The sequence below is a fragment of the Anolis carolinensis genome, chromosome 1 (genome assembly GCF_035594765.1).
Source record: "Anolis carolinensis isolate JA03-04 chromosome 1, rAnoCar3.1.pri, whole genome shotgun sequence".
Lineage (NCBI taxonomy): Eukaryota > Metazoa > Chordata > Lepidosauria > Squamata > Dactyloidae > Anolis > Anolis carolinensis.
The window spans coordinates 168,648,426-168,675,334 of NC_085841.1; the positions used below are offsets into that span (position 1 = coordinate 168,648,426).

The 26,909-nt window shown below is 38.0% G+C and overlaps 1 protein-coding gene across 9 annotated transcripts in view; it reads right to left on the bottom strand.

Moving 5' to 3' along the window:
• Positions 1-26,909, bottom strand: part of kif16b (kinesin family member 16B) — a 174,452-nt gene that overhangs the window by 96,089 nt on the left and 51,454 nt on the right. For all 9 annotated transcript variants that reach the window (XM_062958377.1, XM_062958355.1, XM_003215243.4 and 6 more), the window contains exons 13-17: positions 14,218-14,337; positions 13,699-13,750; positions 12,164-12,301; positions 6,073-6,155; positions 5,808-5,896 (exon numbers count right to left, since the gene is read on the bottom strand). In XM_062958377.1, coding sequence (XP_062814447.1) covers positions 5,808-5,896; positions 6,073-6,155; positions 12,164-12,301; positions 13,699-13,750; positions 14,218-14,337 — 482 coding nt within the window. The remainder of the gene's footprint in view (positions 1-5,807; positions 5,897-6,072; positions 6,156-12,163; positions 12,302-13,698; positions 13,751-14,217; positions 14,338-26,909) is intronic.

Below are 26,909 nucleotides of genomic sequence, written 5' to 3' on the forward strand. Positions count from 1 at the left end.
AAATGAAAAAATAATATTTAATTCAAAATTAAAATAATTTTTTATCAAAACAAAGCTGTTTTTATAAAAAATACTGTAAAACTGTCTTATTAATTTGTTTGTTTTTATTCGTCTTTATTTCCTTTTTTGTTTGTATTTTAATATTATTATCAAATCAATACAGAGTTTATGGTATGGTATCATATAGGTTATATTAGGCCTATTTTAATTGTTGTTTATTCATTCAGTCGCTTCCGACTCTTCGTGACCTCATGGATCAGCCCACGCCAACTCAAGTTGCTCCTGACACGGAAAAAAAAAAAAAAAAAAGCCCACGCCAGAGCTCCCTGTCAGCCGTTGCCACCCCTTTAAGGTCAAGCCAGTCACTTCAAGGTTACTATCCATCCATCTTGCCCTTGGGCGACCCCTCTTCCTTTTTCCTTCCTATTTCCCCAGCATCATTGTCTTCTCCAAGCTTTCCTGTCTTCTCATTATGTGGCCAAAGTACTTCATCTTTCCCTTTAATATCCTTCCCTCCAGTGAGCAGTCGGGCATTATTTCCTGGAGTATGGACAGGTTTGATCATTTTGCAGTCCAAGGCACTCTCAGGATTTTCCTCTAATACCACAGTTCAAAAGCGTCTATCTTCCTTCTCTCAGCCTTCCTTATGGTCCAGCCCTCACATCCATAGGTAACTATGGGGAATACCATTGCTTTAACTATGCGGACTTTCGTTGGCAGTATGATGTCTCTATTTTTCACTATTTTATTGAGGTTGGTCATTGTTCTCCTTCCAAGAAGTAAATGTATTCTGATTTCCTGGTTGTAGTCTGCATCTGCAGTAATCTTCGTGCCTAGAAATACAAAATCTGTCACTGCCTCCACATTTTCTCCATCTATTTGCCCGATATCAATCAGTCTGGTTACCATCATCATGGTCTTCTTGATGTTTAACTGCAACCCAGCTTTTGCACTTTCTTCTTTCACCTTGGTGCAGGCCCGTAGCCAGGATTTTGATTCGGGGGGTGCTGGGATTTTGTTTCGGGGGGCTGAGTCTACCCTAGAAAACCTTTTGTATCGTTATCCCAATATCCCCATGTATATGGGAAATATTGATCATGGTGATCAGATCATGATATGAATAAACATAACAGTTTAAATAATAAATGTAAGGCCTTCTCGCGGATCACTCTGAGAATTGGGGGGGGGGGGTTGAAGCCCCTCAAGCCCCCCCCCCCCCCCCCCGGCTACATGCCTGCCTTGGTGATAAGGCTCCTCAGCCATCAGAGTGGTATCATCTGCATATCTAAGGTTGTTAATGTTTCTTCCAGCAATTTTAACTCCAGCCTTGGATTCATCAAGCCCCACACATCATATGATGTATTCTGCATACAAGTTGAAAAGGTAGGGTGAGAGTATACAGCCCTGCCATACTCCTTTCCCAATCTTGAACCAGTCTGTTGTTCCATGGCCTGTTCTCACTGTTGCTACTAGGTTGTTATACAGATTCCTCAGGAGACAGACAAAGTAACTTGGTATCCCCATACCACAAGAACTTGCCACAATTTATTATGATCCACACAGTCAAAGGCCTATTTTAATAGTAACTTTCAAACAACCATATAATACATTTATCCAGCATCTACCAATCCTCACGGATATATTTAATAAATGTTTAAATATTTAAACATATTTAGTAAGTTTAGTACAAATATATAGGATGGGTTCCCACCTTTAAAAAAACCAAAAAATCATGTCCAAGCAACTCTTCTTGTGCACCCTGCATATTGGGACAGTTAAGACTGGATATACAGAAGGATCTCTTCATCAGCTACATGTACTGCATTTTTTTCTTTATTGATATGTTTTTTTAACAATTTTATGGGCTTTAAAAATCAACAGCCTGTTTGTGTTTTAACCTTTTATCAAGTTTTTAGATCCAAGGTTTTAGATCTTCTTTAAAGGTGCTTTAGATACCATTTCAGTAGAGCAGCAGGATTGCAATGCAATGCGATCCAATATATTTTCTCATTGCAACCTGAGAGGGAAGAAAAGGGCTTTTCCCTTTGATACACTTAATAGATGAGCATAATAGATGAACCACACTGTTAAGATCCTATCATCATAGCAAATTTTCAAGGTACAGCATAATCTCCAAGATATTTAAGGCCAGATGTATTTTTAAAAGACTTTTCACACAGCAGTTGTGTGCAAAAGGAACTACAATTGCACTAAGGAGGTACTTCTTGGCTTCACTTTAGGGACACAGTTGTCTTTGCAATGGTTCAAGCGGCCTACAAACAACAGATACCAGGATATTTTTATTTAAAAAGCAGAATAATTCCTCAGCAACAGTTTGGGACATTTTGAATACCAAGAGAAAATTACGTAAAATTTTCACTGGTCCCAATTTTCCTTGCTACCAAGACATCCATTTTTGAACCTGACAACAAAAAGTGAGTATTTTTCCATCTCTAATTGGTAGCAGTGTGTGTTTGGCATAAGAAGGAAGAGTTGGAATGGAAGTGCCTGACGAAAAAGCGGAAGTGGAAGCATGATGTTACCTTGATGTTTTGAGCCGCCCATTATTCAATAAACAATATTTGTTGCTGTTACAGTTTTACATCAGTGTCTGGGTGTCATTCTGTTGAAGGCTTTTAGTCCAACTCGGTCATACATATAGAAACCCAAAACAAAACACATGTGGTATGTTGGTGTAGTCATTGTAGGATGCAAATAACGAACCCAGAGAGGCTTAAAGATTTCAGGTGCAAGAAGAGAGAGAAGCTATAAACTGGAGTTTGTTGTGAGTGAGGCATGATCAGCCACAACCACCTTTTAAAGTGGTCAAAAACAGAAAGAATATAGCAAGTTAGCACAGATTTTTTTTCTTTTCCCAAGACACTGAATGAGAAACAAGGGAGGTGAGAAGGTAAGATGTGACATTTTACTACCTGCTTTATCACTGCCAGAAACGCACTCACACACATGCACAATCAGAACAATTCGTCATGAGGATATAATAAAAAATTGGTAGCAGCATACATGGATGTGCATACACACAACATAGGACATACTACAACTAAACAGAAGCAAAGTAAAGAGAACTGTGTTACTCTGCAGCAGAGAAATGGTAAGAAAGTAATTATCTGTTGAAGGACCTTATCTCCCTTTATGAGTCCATCTATGACCACCTGGAGAGGGCCTTTTCTCTGTTCGGCCACCTTCTCAAGCTTATTTGGTGGAAACAAGAGCTGCTCCCAGGCTCTGGAGCTTCCCTAGAGAAGCCAGGATGGCCCCATCCCCTCCTCATCTTTCATTAGCAGGTAAAAACATTTCTCTGTCTTCAGGAACATACAGCCACACAAGGCTGTTAAAGGATGTGTTATTGGGATTTTAAGGTTTGTATAAAGTTTTTAATACATTTCAACAATATAAATTGTCTAATTGTTTTTATGCTTATATTTTAATCTCTTTGAGTGTGTTTTAATTAGCCCCTTTCCCACATCTGTGTTTTTGACTTCTGCAGATTTAATTATTCACATATTTGATATTAAAAATTCTCTACTCTGCTCAGACAAAAACAAGGTATAGTGACATTGCTGGGGTTACGTTCCAGGACCACCTGCAATACGTGAAAATCCGCAAAGTAGGGACACTATATTTATTTTAATATTTATACCTTATTTTAGTAGTTGGGTGGCCTTTCTCTCCTTTGCAAGCCCGTTTTGCATAGTAGTTGTTTTAGTTTGGTGAGGCGGACAGCAATTTGGCAGAGAAAGCTGTAAATCTGCAACTCCCAGGATTCCTGGGGAGTCAGTGAAGCTTTCCTGGAAGAGGGGGCAGGGCGAGAACACATGTGCAAAAGATAGGCTCCACGGTGGCCTAGTCCTCCATGAGTTGCTTTGTGTTGTTTAATTGGTTACTTTGATAGATAGATACCACTTTTGATTGGATAGCATTAAGGTCCAAGGCATTCTGAGAGGAATTCTTGGACCACAAAAAACCCCCCTGCAAAACAGCGAGGGCGTGAAAAGCGAACCATGAAATAGTGAGGGAACACTGCATACAAGAATCAGAGACTCAATGGAATTTATTACAACAAACAAAAAACAAATTAATTGGGAAAATATATCAATACCTTCTGAAGGAATACACAATTCTTCTGCAGGAGTCTACCAGATACCATGCAGCTGTTATCAAGTATACATAGGGACCACCAAACGCAGCGCCCAAACAAGAGTCAAAGAACATGAAAGGCACTGCAGACTAACTCAACCAGAGAAATCAGCCATAGCAGAGCATTTGATGAACCAGCCTGGACACAGGATATTATTTGAGAACACAAACATGCTGGACCATTCCAACAACTATCATGTCAGACTACACAGAGAAGCCATTGAAATCCACAAGCATATGGACAACTTCAACAGAAAGGAAGAAACCATGAAAATGAACAAAATCTGGCTACCAGATGGGAACCAACTCTCTGAGGGCTTGACTGAACAAAGGATGCCCCCAGGCAAGAGACAAAACATTTCCAATGCTAATTAGGGTGATTAACTGAAACATTAATGCTGGCTCCCAGTGACAAAGGACTCTTGCCACACCCTGGACTCTACACAGATATATATTCTTTCCTTTCCTTACTTAGTTTATCCATATCTCACAACCTCTGAGGATGCCTGCCATAGATGTGGGCGAAACGTCAGGAGAGAATACTTCTGGAACATGGCCACACAGCCCGAAAGACATACAACAACCCTGTGATCCCGGCCATGAAAGCCTTCGACAATACACAATTGATAAACAAATAAAAGACTCCATGATCCAATGGGCAAAAAACATAGGGCAAGCAATAAATTTAGAAGAATGGGAGGAAATTTGGAAGAAAAGAATACAATTTACAAAAAATTACTCTGTTAAACCTTTTTTATTGGGACTATTAGACAAGCAAATACAGAAACACCAGGAAAAAATCTTCCTGTACATGACTACAGCAGCAAGAATTGAATATGCAAAACTATGGAAGCAACAAAGAACACCAACACCTGATGAATGGATTACAAAAAAAAAATGAAATGGCTGAAATTGACAAATTAACATTAACTCTACAACAAGATAATAAAACTACAAGAAGAATGGAAACCTTTTATGGATTGTATAAAAAAAAACCAGAAGAAGATAGATGACTGCAATAGGATTTGTGAACTAAAAATATAATGAAATAATACGTGTGTATAAACTATATAACTTGTATATCTAAGATTTATTATGTGTAGTTCCTATATGAATGACAGATAATTATAATACATATTTATATGTATATTACTAATCTACTAGCAAAAGAAATTAACTTTAAGATATGAATAGAATTCATAATATAAAAATATCCTCTTTCTTAAACAGTTCTATTCTTTATAGTAGTTTGTTCACTTCTTCCTAATAATCATTCATACTTCTACAAAACTCTCAAAATACAGGTATGTCGACTGACTCTGATCTTGTACTGCTAACATTCAAAATAGTGAAAATGTTGTACTAAATGTTGTACTGCTAAAATTCAAAATAGTGAAATCAGTAGTGGATAGTTGCAACATCCCTACATTAAACAGAACATTTTCAACTGTTTCTCTCATCTCTCCGAGCTTTATTTATCCATATTATTTAATATATATAATCTGAGTTTTGTAAATACAGGCAGACAGCAAGATTGTTAGGAAAACTTCTCATTTCAAATATCAGCTTTAATGCACATATATACACACACAACTATGCTTACTATATTATCACTCTAATTAAAACAGTACTATTTGAAATATGCTTACCCTGGATTAAAAAGCATAACTGCCGAGAGATTTTCACAAGATTTTGAAAGATCTGACATGGACAAGCTGAAGGAAGAAAGTAGTCCACTCTAAAAAAGGAAGCAAACAAATTCAATCATTATTTGCTAGTATTAAATGAATGTTGTTAATAATTCTAGCATTTCCCATTGAAAACACGTTTTAATTCCAATTATAATTAGGGCAAAATGTCATACTAAATGTGTTAATTACAAATAATGTCAGCTTCTCACATTTTTAATCTCACCTTTCTTTTTTCCCTCAATTTGGCTGCTTCTTTGGGATGATTGAAACGAAACATATTTGTCCTGCCAAGTAATATTACTGCACCTAGTAAGAAAGATTCATAGTATCACTGAAGACATAGATACACCAAAAATGTCCACTTTAAGGGCAACACTGACAAAGACATTTACTGGGGAAAAATGGATAATTACGACAAAGAAAAAGCAACATACAGTAGAGTCTCACTTATCCAACACTCGCTTATCCAACGTTCTGGATCATCCAACACATTTTTGTAGTCAATGTTTTCAATACATCATGATATTTTGGTGCTAAATTTGTAAATACAGTATTTACTACATAGCATTACTATGTATTGAGCTACTTTTTCTGTCAAATTTGTTGTATAACATGATGTTTTGGTGCTTAATTTGTAAAATCATAAGCTAATTTAATGTTTAATAGGCTTTTCCTTAACCTCTCCTTATTATCCAACATATTCACTTATCCAACATTCTGCCGGCCTGTTTACGTTGGATAAGCGAGACTCTACTGTATTAGCAATAAGAATTATTTCATAATACTTTTCTTATATATATCTTCAAGCCTTTCATAGGGGTGCAAGTAGAACACTTTGTGTTTCAGTCAGTAAAGCCCTTCTTGCTTTCTGTAATGTTTTCATTATTTTCAACAAATGAAATGTTCTAGCAATGGAAATAATATCCACCATCGTTCATTTCCTGGCTAAAAATGGATTTATTGATGTTTAGGAAACCCAAGTCAGAATAACACAGTGATGAAAATTTTGGCCAATATGTCTCAGTATTTAAACATCGGAGAGTCGTGGGGTTTTGCAAAAGACTTTGTCTCAAAAAGACTTTTTAGGAAATCCCAATTTTTGTGCACAAATTATACATTCATTAAACATGCATTTGTGTTTCAGGAGTCATTTTCATAGGATTTTTTTGTTTTACAGAAGCATGTTTTTGCCACCCAAAAACTGTTTCCAGGTTTCAATTTCTTACTCCACTATTTGACTGTATCACAAAATCCTCAGAGTCCTTGTATGTTGTGTCTGTCCCCCTATACTGTCCAAGATCTCTTTAAACAGGAATCCTGGATATACTATACGTTCTACTAGTACAAAAAGTATGTGTGGAAGATGTGTCATTGAAGCCATCAACAACACTTTTCTTGGAAAGATGCTTTTTTGGATAGTTGCAAGCCAGCTCCAGAGATCTTTTTGACAGTCTAGCCCTAGTTGAATGTGGTTTCAGGATTGGGTTTGGTATGGAAATTAATTTGGTTATCCTGTAGAATGAAAAGACAAACAGCTGCTGGATTTCTTACCAACATTCAGTAAGTATGTGTTGTCGAAGGCTTTCAATAAGGAGTCTGGATGGTATGATGGGCATACTATTCTGCATCAGTTCTGTTTCTACTATACTATTTCAGAGGATGATGCTTGGGTGGTTGCTCAGCTCTTTGGAAATTATATTATTATGTATCCACGGCTAGATAAAAGCATTGGAAGAAATGGAATGAGGGATGAAAAAGTGCAATAAGTGGATAACATTATACCCTACTTCAAACCCATTGGGCAGAATAGCAGAGCCATTTAAAAAAAACCCAAAATTGGCATAAACCTATAAATGCTTCCACTTCTCTTTATCACCAAGGTATTCATATTCAGAAGAAAGTTTTCTAGGAGACTTAGGTTTTAGGAGAAATACTCTCAACACATTACTTAATCTATGTAACTGGAGCTGGATACAACTGCAATTAATAATTATGTAAGCATGTACTGCATATACTAATGTATACATCTAGAATATTTATTCAAATAATTGGGCCTCGTGTTGACTTATCCATGGAGCAATTTTAGCAGAGGCAGTCCCCAAGTTACGAAGAAGATAGGTTCTGTAGGTCTGTTCTTAAGCTGAATTTGTATTTTTACAAATCTATCTATCTATTTATTTATTTATTTACAGCATTTATATTCCGCCCTTCTCACCCCGAAAGGGACTCAGGGCGGATCACATTACACATATAGGCAAACATTCAATACCTTTTAACATAGAACAAAGACAAGACAAACATAGGCTCCGAGAGGGCCTCAAACTCATGACCTCCTGGTCAGAGTGATTCATTGCAACTAGTTGCAGCAGGCTTGCTTTCCCGCCTGCGCCACAGCCCGGGCCCATCTATCTATCTATCTATCTATCTATCTATCTATCTATCTATCTATCTATCTATCTATAGATAGAATATGAAAGGGTTAACAGCCTGCCTGGTGGTGTTGCTTTTGCTGTCTGCACCTCTGTTCAGAAGATTTTACCTCACTTTCTGTCCCCGTGAAAACTGAATTTTGAAAAAAATGGCTTGTGGAAATGAGGATTGGTGAGAAAACTTCAGTGGAGACACCTTTTCACCACTATAACTCTGTCAGGAAGGAATTTCCCTTCTAACGAGTAGCTCTCTCACACTTCCTGTTGTGTCACCCCTGTTCCTAACTATGATTTGTTTGTAAGTCAGATGTTTGTAACTTGGGGAGTGACTGTACTTTCCTTTTTATCAAAAAAGGAACCATCCCCTTCTTTGGATGCAGTGGTAAAAGGCAAGAACTTTAGTTTGTTGTGGAAGAATATAAAATACTAGCTGTGCCCAGTCACGCGTTGCTGTGGCGTTGTCTGGCGATGTTGGTGAGAAATTGCTGAGGCAGTGAAACTGAAACTTTATCACAAATCCTTGTTTCCACAACAAGCCACATTTTTCAAAATCCAGTTATCACAGGGACATAAAGTGAAGCAAAATTTTCTGAACAGGGGCATAGATGGCAAAGCAGACACCATGGGGGAGTACTAATCCTTCCCTATGCTATCCAAAGCTAAAACATAATATATTTTTGGCTGGAATGACACTTAAAAATGTACCTATTCTGACTTTCAAATAAATTCAGCTTAAGAATTAATTGATTATATATACGTTTTTAAGGTTTTTATAATGTGTTTTAACAATGTTATTAATGGATTGTTTATATTGTTTTGTTTTTATGATTGCATTTTGGGCATTAAATTTTGCCAATTTTTGTAAGCCGCCCTGAGTCCCCTCGGGTGAGAAGGGTGGGGTATAAATGTTGTAAATAAATAAATAAATAAATAGAAAGACAAAATCAATATAAAAGGACAATTTTCCCCAAGTTGTGTCCTTTCTTTGAGATGCATAGCTCTCTGATAGATCATAAATTCAGACAAATGTAGTATTTATCTAGGAGAAATGGGAAGGATATTGCATCAACACATGTCAATCAAAGACTTTATTTTTTCCAAAAACAAGGAAACTCAGAAAGTATTGCCTAAACTAAGCATGTAGACACGCAACTAATAACTTCAAAGGAAAATTAATGACACAGAATTTTCTGGCAAGAGCTGGACAACACAGAAAGTCAAGGCACCGAAATCTACTGCTTACATGCAGCACTGTAGTTCATGCTGCTTGACTGCTGTTACTTAAAGTGGGAAATGAGTAAACTAATTCTGTTCTGTTCTCCAGTCCTAGAATGTCTTCCAGACCACTCCAAGCAAACAGTGGAGTACAATGAAACTTTCTAGTGGTGTTTCATTGTGCTCCACTGTTTGCTTGGAGTGGTCTGGAAGACATTATAGGACTGGAGAACAGAACAGAATTATCTTCTGTGGGTCAGAAGGTAATTTACACATGGGATTTCAGCTTCACTAATTTTACTTTTTCTGATGCCAAACTGCATCTCCAAACCGTATCTTGAGTTTGATCTGTTTGTTCTAAGCAACAGCAGATGCTTCCATATGAGTCAAGTTTCTGTGTTCTGTTTTAATTACTCTTGGAAAGGTTCAAGTGGTTTTCCTGACTTGGCAAGATATGATAATGCTCTGGAGGCTCCTGTTATAAACTAGACACCATGCAGTAAATATCATAAAATGTCATGTGCACTGGCAAGACTGCAATCTAAATTATTACATAGGGCAAAAGGGGCTGTTAAATTATGAATTATTCATCTTTTTAAAGATAAATATGGGTTACCAGTGGGTTGGAATGAGATATACATGATGTCAAAGTCAGTCTTGAATCCACACTGCCAACTAAGAATTTGTAGTACAGTGTCTTTTGTTCATTCAATCCATGATCCTATATCTTATTGATGAAAGTAAAAGCCAAACAAGAAACACAACCTCAATGCCACAAACTTTTCTTGAGGTATTTGCATCACGGTTTTGCTTTCTGGTAGCTTGCCCAATTTGCCACGGAAATTAAAATGCAATAAAGGTTTGTAAAATGAATATATTTTGCAGACTATGCCAAATTGCTTATTGGAAAGGCAGAATCTAGTCTTTTCATTCTTTCAGTTCAAAATTATGCTAACGTTGCCTATCGCACTTTATCGCACTCTAATCTTAAAGGAGATTTACTGTTCATAAAACTTTATGCTGCAAAGCTATTTCAATACCATCACTATAATTTATGTGTTGCACCAGATTGGCCTTCCTTTCCATTGGAATAGTGTTTTTATGAAACTATAAGGAAAGGGTCCCAGCTGGTTATAATTTTACCTGTAACATTGTAAAAAGAGTTTCTCTTTTAACTCTTGAATATGTTCATTACTTTTCAAAGCTCTTTCTCTTTTTCTTTCTGCCAACTGGAAATTTAAATATATTTTTTTTCTTTTTAAAATCTCAGGGAATGATTTAAGTACACTTGGTCAGGTCTTTGGAAGCAATGGCAAAATGCAGAGATAAATGATACATTTATACTTCAGGTCTATAAAAATTCATACACACACTTTGCCAAGAATACAGGGAGTCTCAGACTTCAGAGCGATTTTGTGGCTGAAGACCATATGTCTTTAACAGTAATAAGGCTAAGCTTTAGCATTTTCTCTCTCTCTCAAGAAACAAATCAGTTCCAAAGAGACCCAATGGTTACTGAGAAAAGACTGTGATAATGTAGAGTACTCCCGACTGCTTATTCAACAAATCAAAAAGTGAACTCCCTTCTCGTTCAAGTCAGATCTGAAACACAGACTTCAAGTTCAGGTTTAATCTCATGGGGTCAACTATACAGGATGTAAACTGTGTAAGAGCAATTAATATATACTTTAATATATAAATAGCAACCACCAGAAATCATGAGTAGACGTTTAGAAGCAAAAAAGGGAAGCTGAAATTTAATGTTTTCTATCACAACCAAAACAAAAATCACACCTCCAAAACTGGTATTTGGAAAGATGTCGTTTGAAATCTTGATTATAGGTTTATTGACAGGATTTGTTAGGAACCTGTCCCTCCCCATCAAACCTGCTCACCTCCTTGTTATGGTTAGTGGCCCGCTGCTTCTTAAATTGTGGGTCCCAACCACCTTAGCTCAATGTTGGGGTCATTAAAAATTGGAAACAGCAAAGGGTTTCTGAATGCCACCCATTTACACAAATCTGTTAGCAATAACATACAGTGTTTGCAGTGGATTCTGCAGAAAATATTTCAGCTGTACTTCACAAAAAGGGGGAATCAGTCTAGGAGAAAAGATTCATGTTCCAGAAACCTCTATTTCAGGTTTTTAAAACTGCCTTGCCTTCGGAGAAAGAAGGGAGAATCAGTCCCAAATGGCTCTGCGACTATTATGTAAGGAACACAAATAACCAATTTTACAACCCCCAAAAGACAGGTGCAATTATTACATGGCAGCAACTATTATGCCATGAAATATGGTAGTTTCTATTTTGGAGTGACTCACTTGACACAAAAGAAGATCACAACCCAGTCTGATCACCTCTTCCTTCGCACGCACACACACACTATTTTTCTCATCATCTGCTCAAATGAACTATGACTAAAGCTAGAAATGCCTGGACTTCTAAAAGTTGCAGTAAAATTTCCATCACTCATAATCACTGTCTAAGTTAGCTTGTGCCAAAGGAAGCTGTGGTTCAAAGACATCTGGAGAACTATAGAATGCATTCTTTTGAACAAAAAGTAAATAGTTCACAAGCTGTTTCATTATATAGAGAAGAGGAAAAACGGGATTTTATGACTTTTCAGTGCTACTGTGAAGGGTAAGATTTTTTTCTTCTAGACAAATACCTTGGTTGAGTTGCATGGCTTCTGCAATTTGAATTCCATTTACAGAACACTGTGCTCCACTGAGTGGTATTAAATTAACTGTTCCATTCAAGTGTTCAAAGATGCAATGCTCACTTTCCAAGTCGAGGCCATGAAGCACTACAAAACACAAACAGAATTTTCTTCTTTAATAATCAGTAAAACCAGCACTTGTGCCTATCGTATGGCCCTTATCCTAGAATTTAAATCTATGGACTCTTTTATTCCATTCACTGCCAAGACAGCATTGTGATGTAATATTATCTTGCATAGTTATAGGTATAAATATAAATGTCTGAAAAGAAAGAAAAGACTAACAATGAACAGTGCAACAAGGGCAAATTACATAAATGGCCTCATTTGTCAAGCTTATCTGTAAAGATTAAAATGCTAGAAGTATTAAAACATAATATAATAACTATTTACAAATTAAGCTCATTAACCAACAGAAGAGGCTAAGGGTCAGTTCACATTACAATTGGCCTCAGGAGGCATACCTTTAAGAGGTACTATACAAGTCTTGCCCAATTATAGAAAAACAATCCTTCACACATTTCAGGGCTTCCTTGGCAATCCCACACGATACATATTCTCCATTATGAAATAACTGCTTTTATTATCTAAGTCACTCTTGGGGCCAATTCAGCCACAACTCTGTCCATTCTTTTACTATCATTCAGAGACTGGAGTGGCTAATGGCTGGTTTTGAATGCTAAGATGTAACCCTTAATTAGCATGCCTCTTAGTTACTGTAAGTGTAGGCATAATACTAAGCACAGTTATGGGCATCAGAAGAAGTCTCAAAACTAAAAAAAAACTCAAAAAAGATAACTGAGGGGAAGAAGAATACATAACATGGCATGATCCCAGTGCCTTAAACATTTTAATAAGCTGAACGTGTACTGTGTGTAGTCGGGTATGAGTTTAGAAATTTTAGTAAAAAATCAGCCAAGACCTGGGTTATCCACAAGATAATGTAAATACTGTTACTTAACTATCATCCAAAAAAAGAAATTATTCTGTTCTCTAAGTAGAGTTACAAAAGGGAGAGCTTAGTTTGTGTTAAAAGAACCCCAGAGAAGCACAAATCCTCTTTTTTTTTTCCTCTACCAGAGCCCTGCTTCTGGCTCTTTTAAATGCCTGGGTGGGGAAATGGTGGTGGTGGCTGGCCCCCTGCAATGGTGCTGATATTTTCCCCTCTCTGTAGAATGATCCCTAACTTATCCACTGGTCATTCCAAAATCCATAATTTTAGACCCCAAACCTTAACTTATGCATAAGATCGACATCTACACAAGTATATATGGTACTTCCGGTCATTAGAAATTATTTACTAAATGAGCACTCATCAGTGGTATACTGTGATTGATATCATACACAAGCTAAACATTCTAAGACCCCTTTCAAGTTTATGAATCTGATACTTCTAAGATTTTGCTGTAGAAACAGAATAATGATCTCCAATCTTGGAAATAACCCTCCATTAAGTTCTTAATGACAGACATAATTTTTTTTACCAATATCCTGTTCTGTTGCAGCATCTTCTCTGCCAACATGTGTTGTACCTTCCTATAAGAAAAAAGTGGTATACTTTACTGTACAAACACTAAATTACATCAGATTGGTAATATTTATTTTATAAGCCAACAATTGAATGAACCGTTTTTTAAAATAATGAATTATTTATAGAGCTTATCTCAGATGACTGTACATTACTGTTGTGCCTCCCTTACAGTTGTATCTTTACAAATGTAAGGGAGTAAGCACTTTGAAAGTTTCTAGCCTACTCATGGCCACAGCAAAATTAATGAAAAATCAATATGCCCAGAGGAATGCCATCCATTTATCACTGATTTTCAGGACAGAAATAAGCACTAGTTGACTGATACTTTTATACTAAACAAATTAAGAGCATGAAACGGCTGGTGCTCCATTATTTGCAGAGAAATGGTGGGCACCTCATTCATTTTAACAAATTAACAGTACAATTAAAATTGTCTATTTAGGAACTAGAAAATAGATAAGTATTGAATTACCTTCAAGTGATACAAGATGATACCTGTACTAAGAAGATCATCATCAATGCCTATTAGGTGAGGAAGTTCAGAGTCTAACACAACACCAATGCCTTCCTTTCTCAGAGCCAATGTCTGCTCCTGTAAATACAAATAGCACAAAAATCACTGAAATAACAATACTGATAAAGAATAACCACTACTATAGATGAAGTATATCTATAGTTAACACAACAGTTTCTTACAGTTTCACACATGCAAAATCAAGTGGACAAAGAAGAGTGAGAACTAAGGCATTATTTAAAAGATTCACATGATTGTTTGAAATCACGCCAGAATATTCCAATCTCTCTTGATGAAGACAAACTATATTATTACACTATATTTGTTCATGAAATCCAAAAGTACTTAGGTGAAGTTAGTTCTCCAGACGGCCCAATAATCCTGGGAGCAAAAATAGAAAAATACAACTTTGCCACAATCAAAAAACAAATAAGGCAGATATACCCTAACTATTGTAGAAATGAAGACTTGAAACTTATACTTGTAACAGTAATAGTAAGAAAAAGAGATGAGAAAATATTGAAAATACTTGGAGAAAATGGTGGGGAAATGTATCAAGAAGCCCTGATGAGAAGAATCCTGGATGGAGAGTCTACAGAGTATGGGACTTATTCTAGGCAATATTTATACATGGTCGTATTCTCCAGAAAACCGCATTTTATACACAGAAAATGCAGTTTCCTGCTCTGAATATACTGTAGTTGGGGAATTATTATGCACAAAATTCACAATTGGTTTCCACAGAAAACAGGAATATTATTTGCTGGACAAAAAGTACTCCTTCCTGTACAGAAATCATTATTTTTGGCATAAGCTGTGTGAATGTTGCACACACACACACACACACACAACCAAAGTCTGCTAATAGTTCTTGAATACATTCCTACAGTGAGAAGAAAATGAAGAAATCATTGCTTCCCTAATCAGAAAAGAATCAAAGAGAACTTTTAAAGTAACATTGATTCAGCTTGTTTTAAATCTAGACTCTATCCAACTGTGTCTTAGCATTATGCACTGATCACATCGGATATAATAACTGCTGTCACATGCAAAACGGAAACATTCAAACATATTTTGGCACTCTACTGTTACCTAAGTTTTCCATTAAAAAGCAGAACTATTGTAAGATGAAAAAAATATAAATGGACAAGATTACATCTTCTTTACAATTTTAAAACTAACAGCTCTAAACAATATTATGCTGATGAGCAAACATTTATTTTGAGACAACACCTTTGATATGAAAAGAGCAACTGGAAACACAGGGAATGTCAAAACGAACTAGCCAAAATTCAAATAGGCAGATTGTTTTTAAAAAGTAATCTCCATGGATCTGGTAAAACAGGACAGGAAATGAATGCCTCCTGTCACTACATGATTAGTTAAGCAGTAAGAAGTTAAACCTGGTTAAACTGTTGTGTTAAATTGAATGATTTAGTTGAAGCCATTGTGAGCCATGCCACAAAGTAGTTTCTATTGTGTTATACAAGATTAAGCTACCTATAAATTTAGAATGTTTCACCATAGGGCTTATTAGTAATTTACAGCTAATACAGGCTGATTTAAAAATGATCAGGCTGCAGAGAGAAATCAGTGAAATGCATGAGAATGTTCTTAGCTTAATACTTCACTGGAATTGCTATTATAAGCAATTATGGCTCTATTTTCAGATCCTTTCAGGGGGTTCTACAGGTTTCAAGCCATAACAAAAGTGTAGATAATCTACAAGTTTACAAGACTTAGAAAACAGCCTAATAGATGCATTACTGAACACAGAACTTAAGTAGGCTTCTGCAAACCACAATACAAACAAAATATATATGCACAAACTGATGGCTTGATCTACTGTGGGATATTGTTATCTACTAGTACAGTTTAAAAATGGATAATTATCTTGTGCACAGATTCTAACGATGTCACATAGGTTTGGTAGCACAATTCTATGCATGTTTTTTTCAGAAATCAGTGTTTACCAACTGTGTGGAACTTACCGTATTTTTCGCTTTATAAGACGCACTTTTCCCCCCCCGAAATAGAGGGAAAAAGTCAGTGCGTCTTATAAACACAATCTGCGTCCAGGAAGGGAGAATGGGGCGATCTGTGCCGTCCGCGCGTGCGCACGGCACAGATCGCCCCATTCTCCCTTCCTGGACGCGTCCGCAGATCGCCCTCCCGCAGTGCAGGGAAGGAGAGAAAGCAAAGAGGCTGGAAAGAGACAGACGGCATCCATAACAGCAGCAGCCACAGCCTTCATTCTCTACCTCTCAGCAAGAGGGCCTCCCCGTCTCCTCCTCCCTTCGCACCTACCGCCGTCTCCTTGGCAGCCGCCGCCACAGGGATGGGCAGCAGCCTCCGTCCCTCCGCCGGGCGTCCCTTGCCGCCAAACAATGCTTCCCGCTCGCCGTAGAAGAGCTGACAGACGAGCCAAGCCAGCGCCCCGCCGGCAGCCCCCGCCGCCACGGTGCTCAGACCGCTCTTCGGCGCGGCCCGGCCCTTGCCTCTCGCGCTCCAGAGCAGCAGCAGGCGGCGCGGATGCAGCTCGGAGGGGGAGCAGCAGCGGCGGCGCCGCCACCACAGGAGCCCCCTCAGGGCTGCCATCTTCGCCTGAGTCCTGAAGCGGCACCAAGCTCGTGCCGGCTGGCCAAGAAGGTGACAGCCGCGGCGGCGAAACCTCGCGAGAGCCGAGCCTCCGAGCGCGAGACGCGATACCCGTGCTCCCCCCTCCCCTCGCCAAATGCCTTTCCTCCTGTTGCCCATCGGAGTCGCCTCAGCGCCAGCCTGAATCGCCACAGCTCGCCCTCTGAGGCCCGCATGGGCAAGTTTCGGCCCTCCAGGTGTCGCTAACTTCAACTCCCACACTCCAAAACACCTGGAGGACCCAAGCTGGCCCCTGCCTGGATTATATGACCAGTGTAGACTCATATAATGCAGGTTGATAGTACCCAGTTCAAGCTGGCAGTGAAGATATATGGGGCCTGAAGGCACTTACAGGCTTGCCATTCATAGCCTCATAACACACACTGTTGAAAGGGGGGATTTCAGCACCAAGAGCTGTTTGTTGACACTGGCTGCAATTCCCTCTTGTATATCACTTTAATAAGCCCCTTTCTACACTGCCATTAAAACATAAAATGGGACTCAATGAGAGTTGGAAGAAACTAGGTGGGCTATCCAGTCCAACCCCCTGCCATGCGGGATTTTTTATTTCGCGTTAAAAGCATTGCATAATAAATTAAGTTTAAAAGTGGTAAAGGAATCACAATCGCCCAATTCTCCCTTACTGTTATTTTATTGAAATGTTCTAGGTCATCTTTTAGTTCAAATTATTTTTCCCCATTTTCCTCCTCTGAAAACTAGGTGCGTCTTATCATCAGGTGCGTCTTATAAAGCGAAAAATACGGAACTTCCAAGTGAGAATACACAGGACAGCTGCTTACCTACACTAAGCATAGGATCTTTCGAAGCATACAGGAAATGCATTTAAGAGACTGAACTATATTTTAACGAAGTAAGAAAAATAATATCGTCTGCACATTTATGACTGGAACAGAGACCATGAAAATGAACCTGGGTTTTTGGGGGTTTTTTTGCCAATCCATGATAAAAAGAGAGACCTCTGTGATATCACTTTCCCATGCTAGGGGCATTTCTAGAATAAAAGAAACACGGCAAAGTAGGATTACATCAGAAGGTGGTAACCGTGAAATCAAGTCCTTTGCCTTGCTTTATGCAAAATCATCCTCAGATACAAATCCTTGTGTGAGGGATTAGAAATGACAGCACATTTTCTCATAGTTGACGCTATTGTCACCTAACATTTTCTCCTAGAAATAAATCTGTTCATTTTCAGTGGATCATATTTCAATGGTGTTATGCTTAACTTATGAGTTACTGGAAAGTTAATACAAAATTAGAATGCCCATCATAAGGTCAAAACACAGCAAAAATGTAGTCATGTTGATCTCAAGTTTGTCTTCCGTAAAGACAAATGAAATGGCCTTTAAAACACATCATTTTGATTTTCCATACCGATATCATAAAATAATTGGTGCTCTTGCTCTCAAATGTCATAAATAATTGGCTGTGGTCAGATATCTATGGATTTTGCAGGTGGCTTTTATAGAAGCATGCACATCCTTGTTAAGATAATCACCTTTTCCAAGCTTAATCTGCATTAGTACTGATGCAATATAAATACATTGCAAAATATCCACCTGACATAGCATGATAGGTTCCACTAAATTCACAATGAGAAATATGCATAATAATTCTCCCCCTGACATATAAGTCCATCATCTAGTGCAGTGGCTCTCAACCTGGGGTCCCCAGATGTTTTTGGCCTTCAACTCCCAAAAATCCTAACAGCTGGTAAACTGGCTGGGATTTCTGGGAGTTGTAGGCCAAAAACATCTGGGTACCCCAGGTTGAAAACCACTGATCTAGTGTTTTGAATTGCAAGATAGAATATATGACTCAGGTCTAGACAATCTGAAAGGCTGCATTCTTTCACAAAAGCCTGCCTGGGGAACACCCTTCTCTTAGTTCTGCCATCCTCAAGAACATTTCTGGAAGAAAAATGTTTTTAACAGATATATTTTAAATAGTTATATTTTAATAGACAGGTGACTTAGTTATGTTTTTTGGATATTCTTACATAGATATAGACACAGATGTATCTTTTTTTGACATTTTAAAGCTATCCTGTGTCCTGTTTCTAATAATTAAGGAAGAATATACAGATATAAAACACGATAATACCCATACCCATAAGATTAAGTTCCAAGAAAAAAATAGCAAGAATTAGCAAAGACCATGAACAGTCAGATGCAGACTGGCATTGACACTAATGATTAGTCACCCTCTTAATAGCTCTGTTTCTTCTCGATTACAATTCTTCTGGCTGGTGTAGTGGTTTGAACACTGGACTGTGATTCTGGGGTCCAGGGTTTGAACCCCTACTTCTCTATAAACCTATTGGGTGACCTTAAGCAAGTCACCTTCTTTCAGGCTCCAAGGATAAGTTCATCTTATGTTGTCATTAATCAGAAACAACTTAGAGGCACAAAACACAATGACAACAAATATGATTCCATGTTCTGCCCTATCCAGAGGATTTATTTATTTATTTATTTATTTATGACATTTCTACCCTGCCTTTCTCAATCCCAGAGGGGATTCAAGGAGGCTTACATACAGGCAACTATTCAATGCCTTAAAAACAGTGTACAATTTAAGTCAATGTTACAACATTTTTGCTGTGTTTTGACCTTTTGATGGGCATTCTAATTTACTAAATTATGATGTATTTTATAATTTTATACATTAAAATCTACCCATTAAATAAAGACGTGGTACTGTAATTCTAAAATAAATTTTGTTGGCTGAACACAGTAGGGCTAGAATACAAGTCTTAACCCCGGGAAAAATATGTGTACTAAAATGAAACATCAAGTATTCATCAATGTGTAGACTGAGCCATAAGGTTCAAAAGATAGTTGCATCTATCAAGTAGGGGATAAGGTACCACTAATAAAAGTGGGGAGGCAAGAATAACTAATTTACGACCTGGAATGAGGAAGTGCCGTCAGTGTGGATGATGAAGCAGCTGCTCCCCCGTGGCCAGAATCGAACATCCCCTCAGAAGAACGTTAACTTGCCTCTGCGTGTGTCTCTCAGTCTCTGTTTGATGTGTTTATGGGCATTGAATGTTTGCCCTATGTGTGTTATAATGTTATCCGCCCTGAGTCCCCTTCGGGGTGAGAAGGGCGGAATATAAATACTGTAAATAAATAAATAATAATAAATAAGATGAGTACTATGGACTATAAAAGACACTGCATAATTGCTAGAAGAGGGTTGGTGGTGTAACCTAATGTGCCATCTCTGGACTTCAGAACAGACTTTCAAAGGACAAAGAAGTAGGAGGATTGCTAGAAAACCTCTTCTCATTTTCACCAACAGAGTTTTGCATGACAGCTGTTCAGCTCATGGAAAGAGTGTATTCAAATCCACACATCACAATTTTTTTTATAACTGAAAGCTTCCTGAGTGAGATTTGGCTTGATTTTCAGTAACTTCAATCAGGCTACTTAAGACAAAACAGTGAAGATTGAAGAAAAATTCAATAGCACTGGGTATGATTGACAAGACTATGAATGCCAAAACCTGTTGTGAGGAAGTTATTTTGACATATCTGAAACTTCTTGTAGAAGTGATAAGGCACTGATTAATTTGACATTAAAATGTCTGTGTCCTCTATCTGTTTAAGATCAGTATAAGATACTTTGGTATCTTATCCATATTGGACTGCTGTACTTTATTATAAAGACTACTTAGACACCATGCTTAAAAACCTCAATGCAGCTTATGTTGCAGTCAGTGGAATGGGTCAATTCCATACGCCAAAGTCCTCAACACTCTGTGTATCATAGAGAGGGAGGCAGATTTGTAAGAAACAGGACCTATGATAGTGCCATCATTATTGCAGATACAGTAGAGTCTCACTTATCCAACATAAACGGGCCGACAGAACGTTGGATAAGCGAATATGTTGGATAATAAGGAGAGATTAAGAAAAAGCCTATTAAACATCAAAATAGGTTATGATTTTACAAATACCCAAACATCATGTTTTACAACAAATTTGACAGAAGTAGTTCAATATGCAGTAATGTTATGTTGTAATTACTGTATTTACAAAATTAGCACCAAAATATCACGTTATATTGAAACCATTGACTACAAAAATGGATAATCCAGAACATTGGATAAGCGAGTGTTGGATAAGTGAGACTCTACTGTACTTAAATTTTGACTCACACCAATAAACTTTTGAAGAATTGCACTGTTTGATACTTACTCTTGTACCGTGCAATTATGTGTATCAAAATTTCTTAAACTTTTTTTGAAATAAAAAGAGTAGAAGCACTTGGATTCACATGTGATAAAAATTAGAATAGCCATTTCACTGTGCAATGCAAAAGGCAACATTGTGGAGCTCTCAAACACATTGACATCATCTGATGTAAGTGAAGCTATAAGAACTGAAGGCATACATTCTATCTTCTCATAAGTTGTTCTCTACATACGTGTTGCCATTTCTATGGAGCTATTCAATAGTATTGTGATTGTAACATATAAGTTATCCTTTCTATCCTATTACATGACAATGGTTACACAAATTTAACAATGAGCTCACCACAATTAATGGATATCAACAATTGCTGTTGCTTAGCTTCAGTCAGTTTCCAACTTATGGAGACCCTAAAGCACATGTATCTAACACAAGGCCTGCTGGCTCTATCCAGTTCTCAGTGTCATTTTATGTGGCCCATGAGGCTTTCAATGCCAGGACAACAGTTACATATGTAGTCTTACAATTACAAAAGGCCCTTCTGAAGGCAACAATAAGGCTGATGTGGCCTTGGTGAAAATGAGTTTGACAACCCTGCCCTAAAGCAAACACATCACAGTGCTTTTATCAAAATATTTCTTTGTAAGTTTAGGCTTGCCTTCCTCTGAGGGTGAAATGATGTGACTTGCCCAAGGTCATCCAGTGGGTTATTTCAGTCATTTTGTAAGGCCAGACTGTGATAAAAATTGGTCTCTTTCCATCTCAACAGGTGATTCCTAGATCTTAGCATACAGTTTATTTATTTATTTATTTATTTACAGCATTTATATTCCGCCCTTCTCACCCCGAAGGGGACTCAGGGCGGATCACATTACACATATAGGCAAACATTCAATGCCTTTTAACATAGAACAAAGACAAACAAACATAGGCTCCGAGTGGGGCTCGAACTTATGACCTCCTGGTCAGAGTGATTCATTGCAGTTAATTGCACTGGCTTGCTCTCCCACCTGCGCCACAGCCCGGGCCAGTTTGCTTTCTGTCTTGTGGTCTGGGGTCTCAGTTGTTCTGAATGTAGCCATTCTTCTTTTATTTACTTACATAGTTTCAAGCTCTTGTTCTGAATGATTCCTATTGCTCCTCTGTCTGCTGCTCTGTTTCCCAGGTATTCTCATTTCAGTTTCAGCAAACCTTCTGCAATACACACTATTTATAAATTCTTTCTTTTAAGAAAGCCACCTAATTAATAGCTATGTCCTAGTTAGGAATGTCCACCATCTACTGACTAAGGTGATACTGCAGGTTACAGGCAGCTATACATTAATTAAAATTATTTAAAAAGTAAAGGTAAATGTTCCCCTAACGTTAAGTCCAGTCATGTCTGACTCTGGGAGTTGGTGCTCATCTCCATTTCTAAGACGAAGAGCTGGCATTGTCCGTAGACACCTCCAAGATAATGTGGCCGGCATGACTGCATGGAGCACCATTACCTTCCCGCCTATTGATCTACTCACATTTGCATGTTTTCGAACTGCTAGGTTGGCAGAAGCTGGGGCTAACAGCGGGCGCTCACTCCGCTCCCAGGATTTGAACCTGGGACCTTTCGGTCTGCAAGTTCAGCAGCTCAGTGCTTTAACACACTTCGCCACCGGGGCTCCAATTAAAATTATAGAATTTATTAAAATTAATTAAGGGGCACGTGTTAGGATCTTCTTAGTATGCAGACCACATTGGAACTTTGGCAGAGATGGGCACGCACACACACACACACACACTTTCTGTTTCATTATTACACGAATCAGTGTTTTAAATGTCTTCTTTATTGGTGACTAAAAATGTTTAATACACACAAGATTCATAATACTCTATATACTGAAATGTGCTATTCAATTCTGTGTGAGAGAGAAAGAGGGTGTGTATGTGTTTTACATTATACTATTTTACCAATTAAGATAATCAATTAAAGAATGTGTAGCCAATTAATAGAAAGAAGGAGCCTTTTACATTTACAGTATAATTGAGAAAAGCTAATAGAGCAAATACAGGTGATGTCAACGCAGTTCAACATCAGAAGGGTTTCAGAATGAATGTTTAAAGGGCAAATATAGTATGCAACTCTGCCCAAACGAACAACTATTGGCATAGTAAAGTTACAGTGATAAGAAATTAATGATACCATTCTTTTCAAGTGATGAGGCAGGAATTACAAGCTCATGATGGATTTTATAAAAGTCAGTACTCTTTCCATTATTTATTACCACACTCCAACAAATTGCTTGCTAACTTAGGTATACAAATATTGAACATGGTTAACACAGAAGAAATTATTATTGTTGTGTTCATGAAGACAATGCTACTTTATGTTCTACTAGTTTATCCCATTATAAACCTTTAACAGATAAAAAGGAATTCCAGAAAACACAGTTTTGATTTTCAGATATGTGGATTAAATTAAAACATAACCTTTAAAATGTAGAGTGCACCTGCACAGAGAAATCTGCCATTAAATTTCATGAAATTTAACATGAAACATGAAAACATGAAAACAACTTGCCATCCCTAATCAGAAATCAGCAATTAGGAAAGAGTCAGAGCAACGAAATTTATGGAACAGCAGCTGAGCTGGAAGGTATTTGGTCATTCTAATGCTTACATTTTTTTTAAAAAAAAATACTTTGCAAAATGTGGCTATATGCACCAGAATATAGTGTTTCAGTGCGAATACAAAACAGAATAACTTACAATTTAAGAAATAAGAACGATTTCTTCCTGAGATGAAGACAAACATGCACATGTAATTGTTTTAATTGGGGGAAATGATAAAAGTCAGGTTACATCTACTTTGTTCTGCCTGTGAAAAGGAAACTTATTAACATGAAATACTTAAATGAGACCTAAGAAATAGGATTGGTATATCCTACATTCTTCTTTCTTCCAAAAATCACAAATCCCCTAGAGAAGATTTTCAGGCGGAACAAGGGGCATGCAGAAAAAAGGGAAATTGATGAAATTAATCCCCCCATCAATAGAATCTTGTAAACTGAGGGGCTCACAGCCTTGTAGATGTACTGATTTCCAATCGTAACCAGTCTGGAAGAAGTTAGGTAGGAGTAGTCTAAGAGGAGTACATCTACACAATGGAATTAATGCAATTTGACACCACTACAACTGCTATGGTTCAATGCTATGGAATCATGAGAGCTGTAGGTTGAAATTATCTTTAGCCTTCTCTGGGAAAGATCTTAAGGGGTGAGAATGCCTTGCTTCTGATGTAGGAGGATTTTACTCACAAGAATGTAGTTCTCCCAGAAGCTAGGCCACAATTGATTATATTAGAGCACAGTGTGTTAAAGCACTGAGCTGCTGAACTTGTGGACTAAAAGGTCGCAGGTTCAAATCCAGAGAGCGGAGTGAGCACCCGCTGTTAGGCCCAGCTTCTGCCAACCTAGCAGTTCGAAAACATGCAAATGTGAGTAGATCAATAGGTACCGCTCCGGCGGGAAGGAAATGGCGCGCCATGCAGTCATGCCGGCCACATTACCTTGGAGGTGTCTACGGACAACGGCGGCTCTTCGGCTTAGAAATGGAGATGAACACCAACCCCCAGAGTCGGATACGACTGGACTTAACATCAGGGGAAACCTTTACCTTTACTAGGGGCAGCCATCTTTTTCAAAAACAAACAAAAATGTTTCCAAGGAATAACGCTGTAGCATGACATGACATCATTTTCATTTAACTATTCATAAACATGGACATATATGACTTCCTCATTCTTTAAAATAAACACTATGAATGATAACTAATAGGACCATAACACACAAATAAACCAGTTGTCCTACGGAATAACTACGGAAAGCTGCTATTTTCATTGGAGGAGAGTTCCTACTGAATTCCTTCCACTGCAAATAGCAACCTGAAAAGGAGGGATTCTGCTCCTATTAATACTTTTGGTTCTGCCAAATGAAATTCAAGTAAATTACAATGGAAACTAATTAATATTTCACCTGTTTGTACAATTTCAACAAAGAACAGCAATCTGCATGTGTTTCCAGCAGAATTACATTATCATGTTACAATCTGGACCCATAGTAATATTTCACAGTTCTTAAAACTGCTATCTAGATAAAACATGAAGCCAGATTATTCCAATCCATTTCCCTTTGAGATATCCAAGGAATCATGTCTAAAGTGAATTGCTGTATCTGTACTGACATCTAGTGATGATAAAAAATAACTGCATGCGAGTTTTGGTAAATTAAAACCTTTGTGGTTCTCCTCCTAACTGAACAATGCAATAAAAGTACAACATAGTCAACCCTGACAGTTTCTTTGAATTTATATGCTCCCCCACAAAGCATTTAAAGACTGAAAAGAAGATATAGAAAAATGCAGTTTAAAAATGGTGTTTGACAAGGAATGTCCTACATCTGAAGACATGCTATTAATAAGTATGTATGGGCTGAACAGCCAGGATTTGGCAGGAAGGGTAAAGTAGGAAAGAAAACAATGCCTCCTGTCAGCAAGCAAGATGTAGTCAGAAGACAGGATTATGCTACAAATTTCTTAATCAGAGAAAAATTCAGGGGCAAGATGCATTCCCTTAGCACAGCAGTATGAATCTAAGGCCCCTACTACACTGCCATATAAAATTCAGATTATCTGCTTTGAACTGAATTATATGGAAGTGTAAACTCATATAATTCAGTTCAAACCAGATAACAGAATGTGTATGTGTGCATCAGTGAAATGCTCTGAGAGACTGCACAGTGGTTTGAATCCTTTGGAGCTGATTTCACCAGCCAATGTAGCTTAAACTAGAGAATGCCGATACTCTATTTTGGAATAACCCCCAATTTTGCTTATCTTGGTTTAAAAGACTTAAAGTGCTGCTGCGCTTTGAAGTTGTCTCTAAGATGCATTAAAAATAAAAGTGTCAATAAGCCCCTTATCTAATGCAGCTCCTATTTGCCTAAATCACTTGGAGGAATCACCAAGTTATTTCAGGTATGCCTCACATTAAACTTACAATGTGCAAATAATAGAAAAGAACGTACAAGGTGGCAGAGATGGAGTACTGGTAAAAATAATACAGTCACCCATTTTAAAGTAATTTTCTTAATATACTGTACGTACTCATAGACCTTATTCTACTAGTTATGTACCCAAAGTACATGTACCCAAAGAACATACACACACATCACACTAGCTCAAGTCAAATGCTCACCTTCTTTGGCTACATTGCATTGACAAAATTGCGGTATACATTAGATTCAATGGCATGCTAGAATCACACACATTAACTGACCTGAGTGAAAAGGCCCAGAAGAACCCAGAGACCGGATGACAGGGGTGTGTGTGAAGAGACAGTTCTCAGAGGTGGCAGCAGGCTCAAGCTTCTGTGGGGCCTGGAGAACGAGGAAGGCGCCTGGCTGGCGACCCAGCCCTTCCTGCCACTTAGCCGAGGATCCTGACTTCTGGGTGGACCTCAGGATCTTTTGCCTGGCCGTCCCTAAGCTCAGTCCCATGCAGTTCCCAAATGGCCACATTCACAAGGCCTTCAAGCCATGGAGGTGGTTTCAAGGGCCTCATAAATGACGCCAGTTGGAAATGGTGCAAGGCTGTCTAGTTTGCCAGACTCGGCCTGACGGAGGGGCATGACTTCACAAATGACCTCATTCGTGCTGTCTGCCTCCCTGACATGCTGTAATTGAGCTGTGGACACATTAAATTTAAGGGCAAATCCATTTTTCCACCTTCAACATTGAGGTGTGCATTACATTTGATGGCACAATAT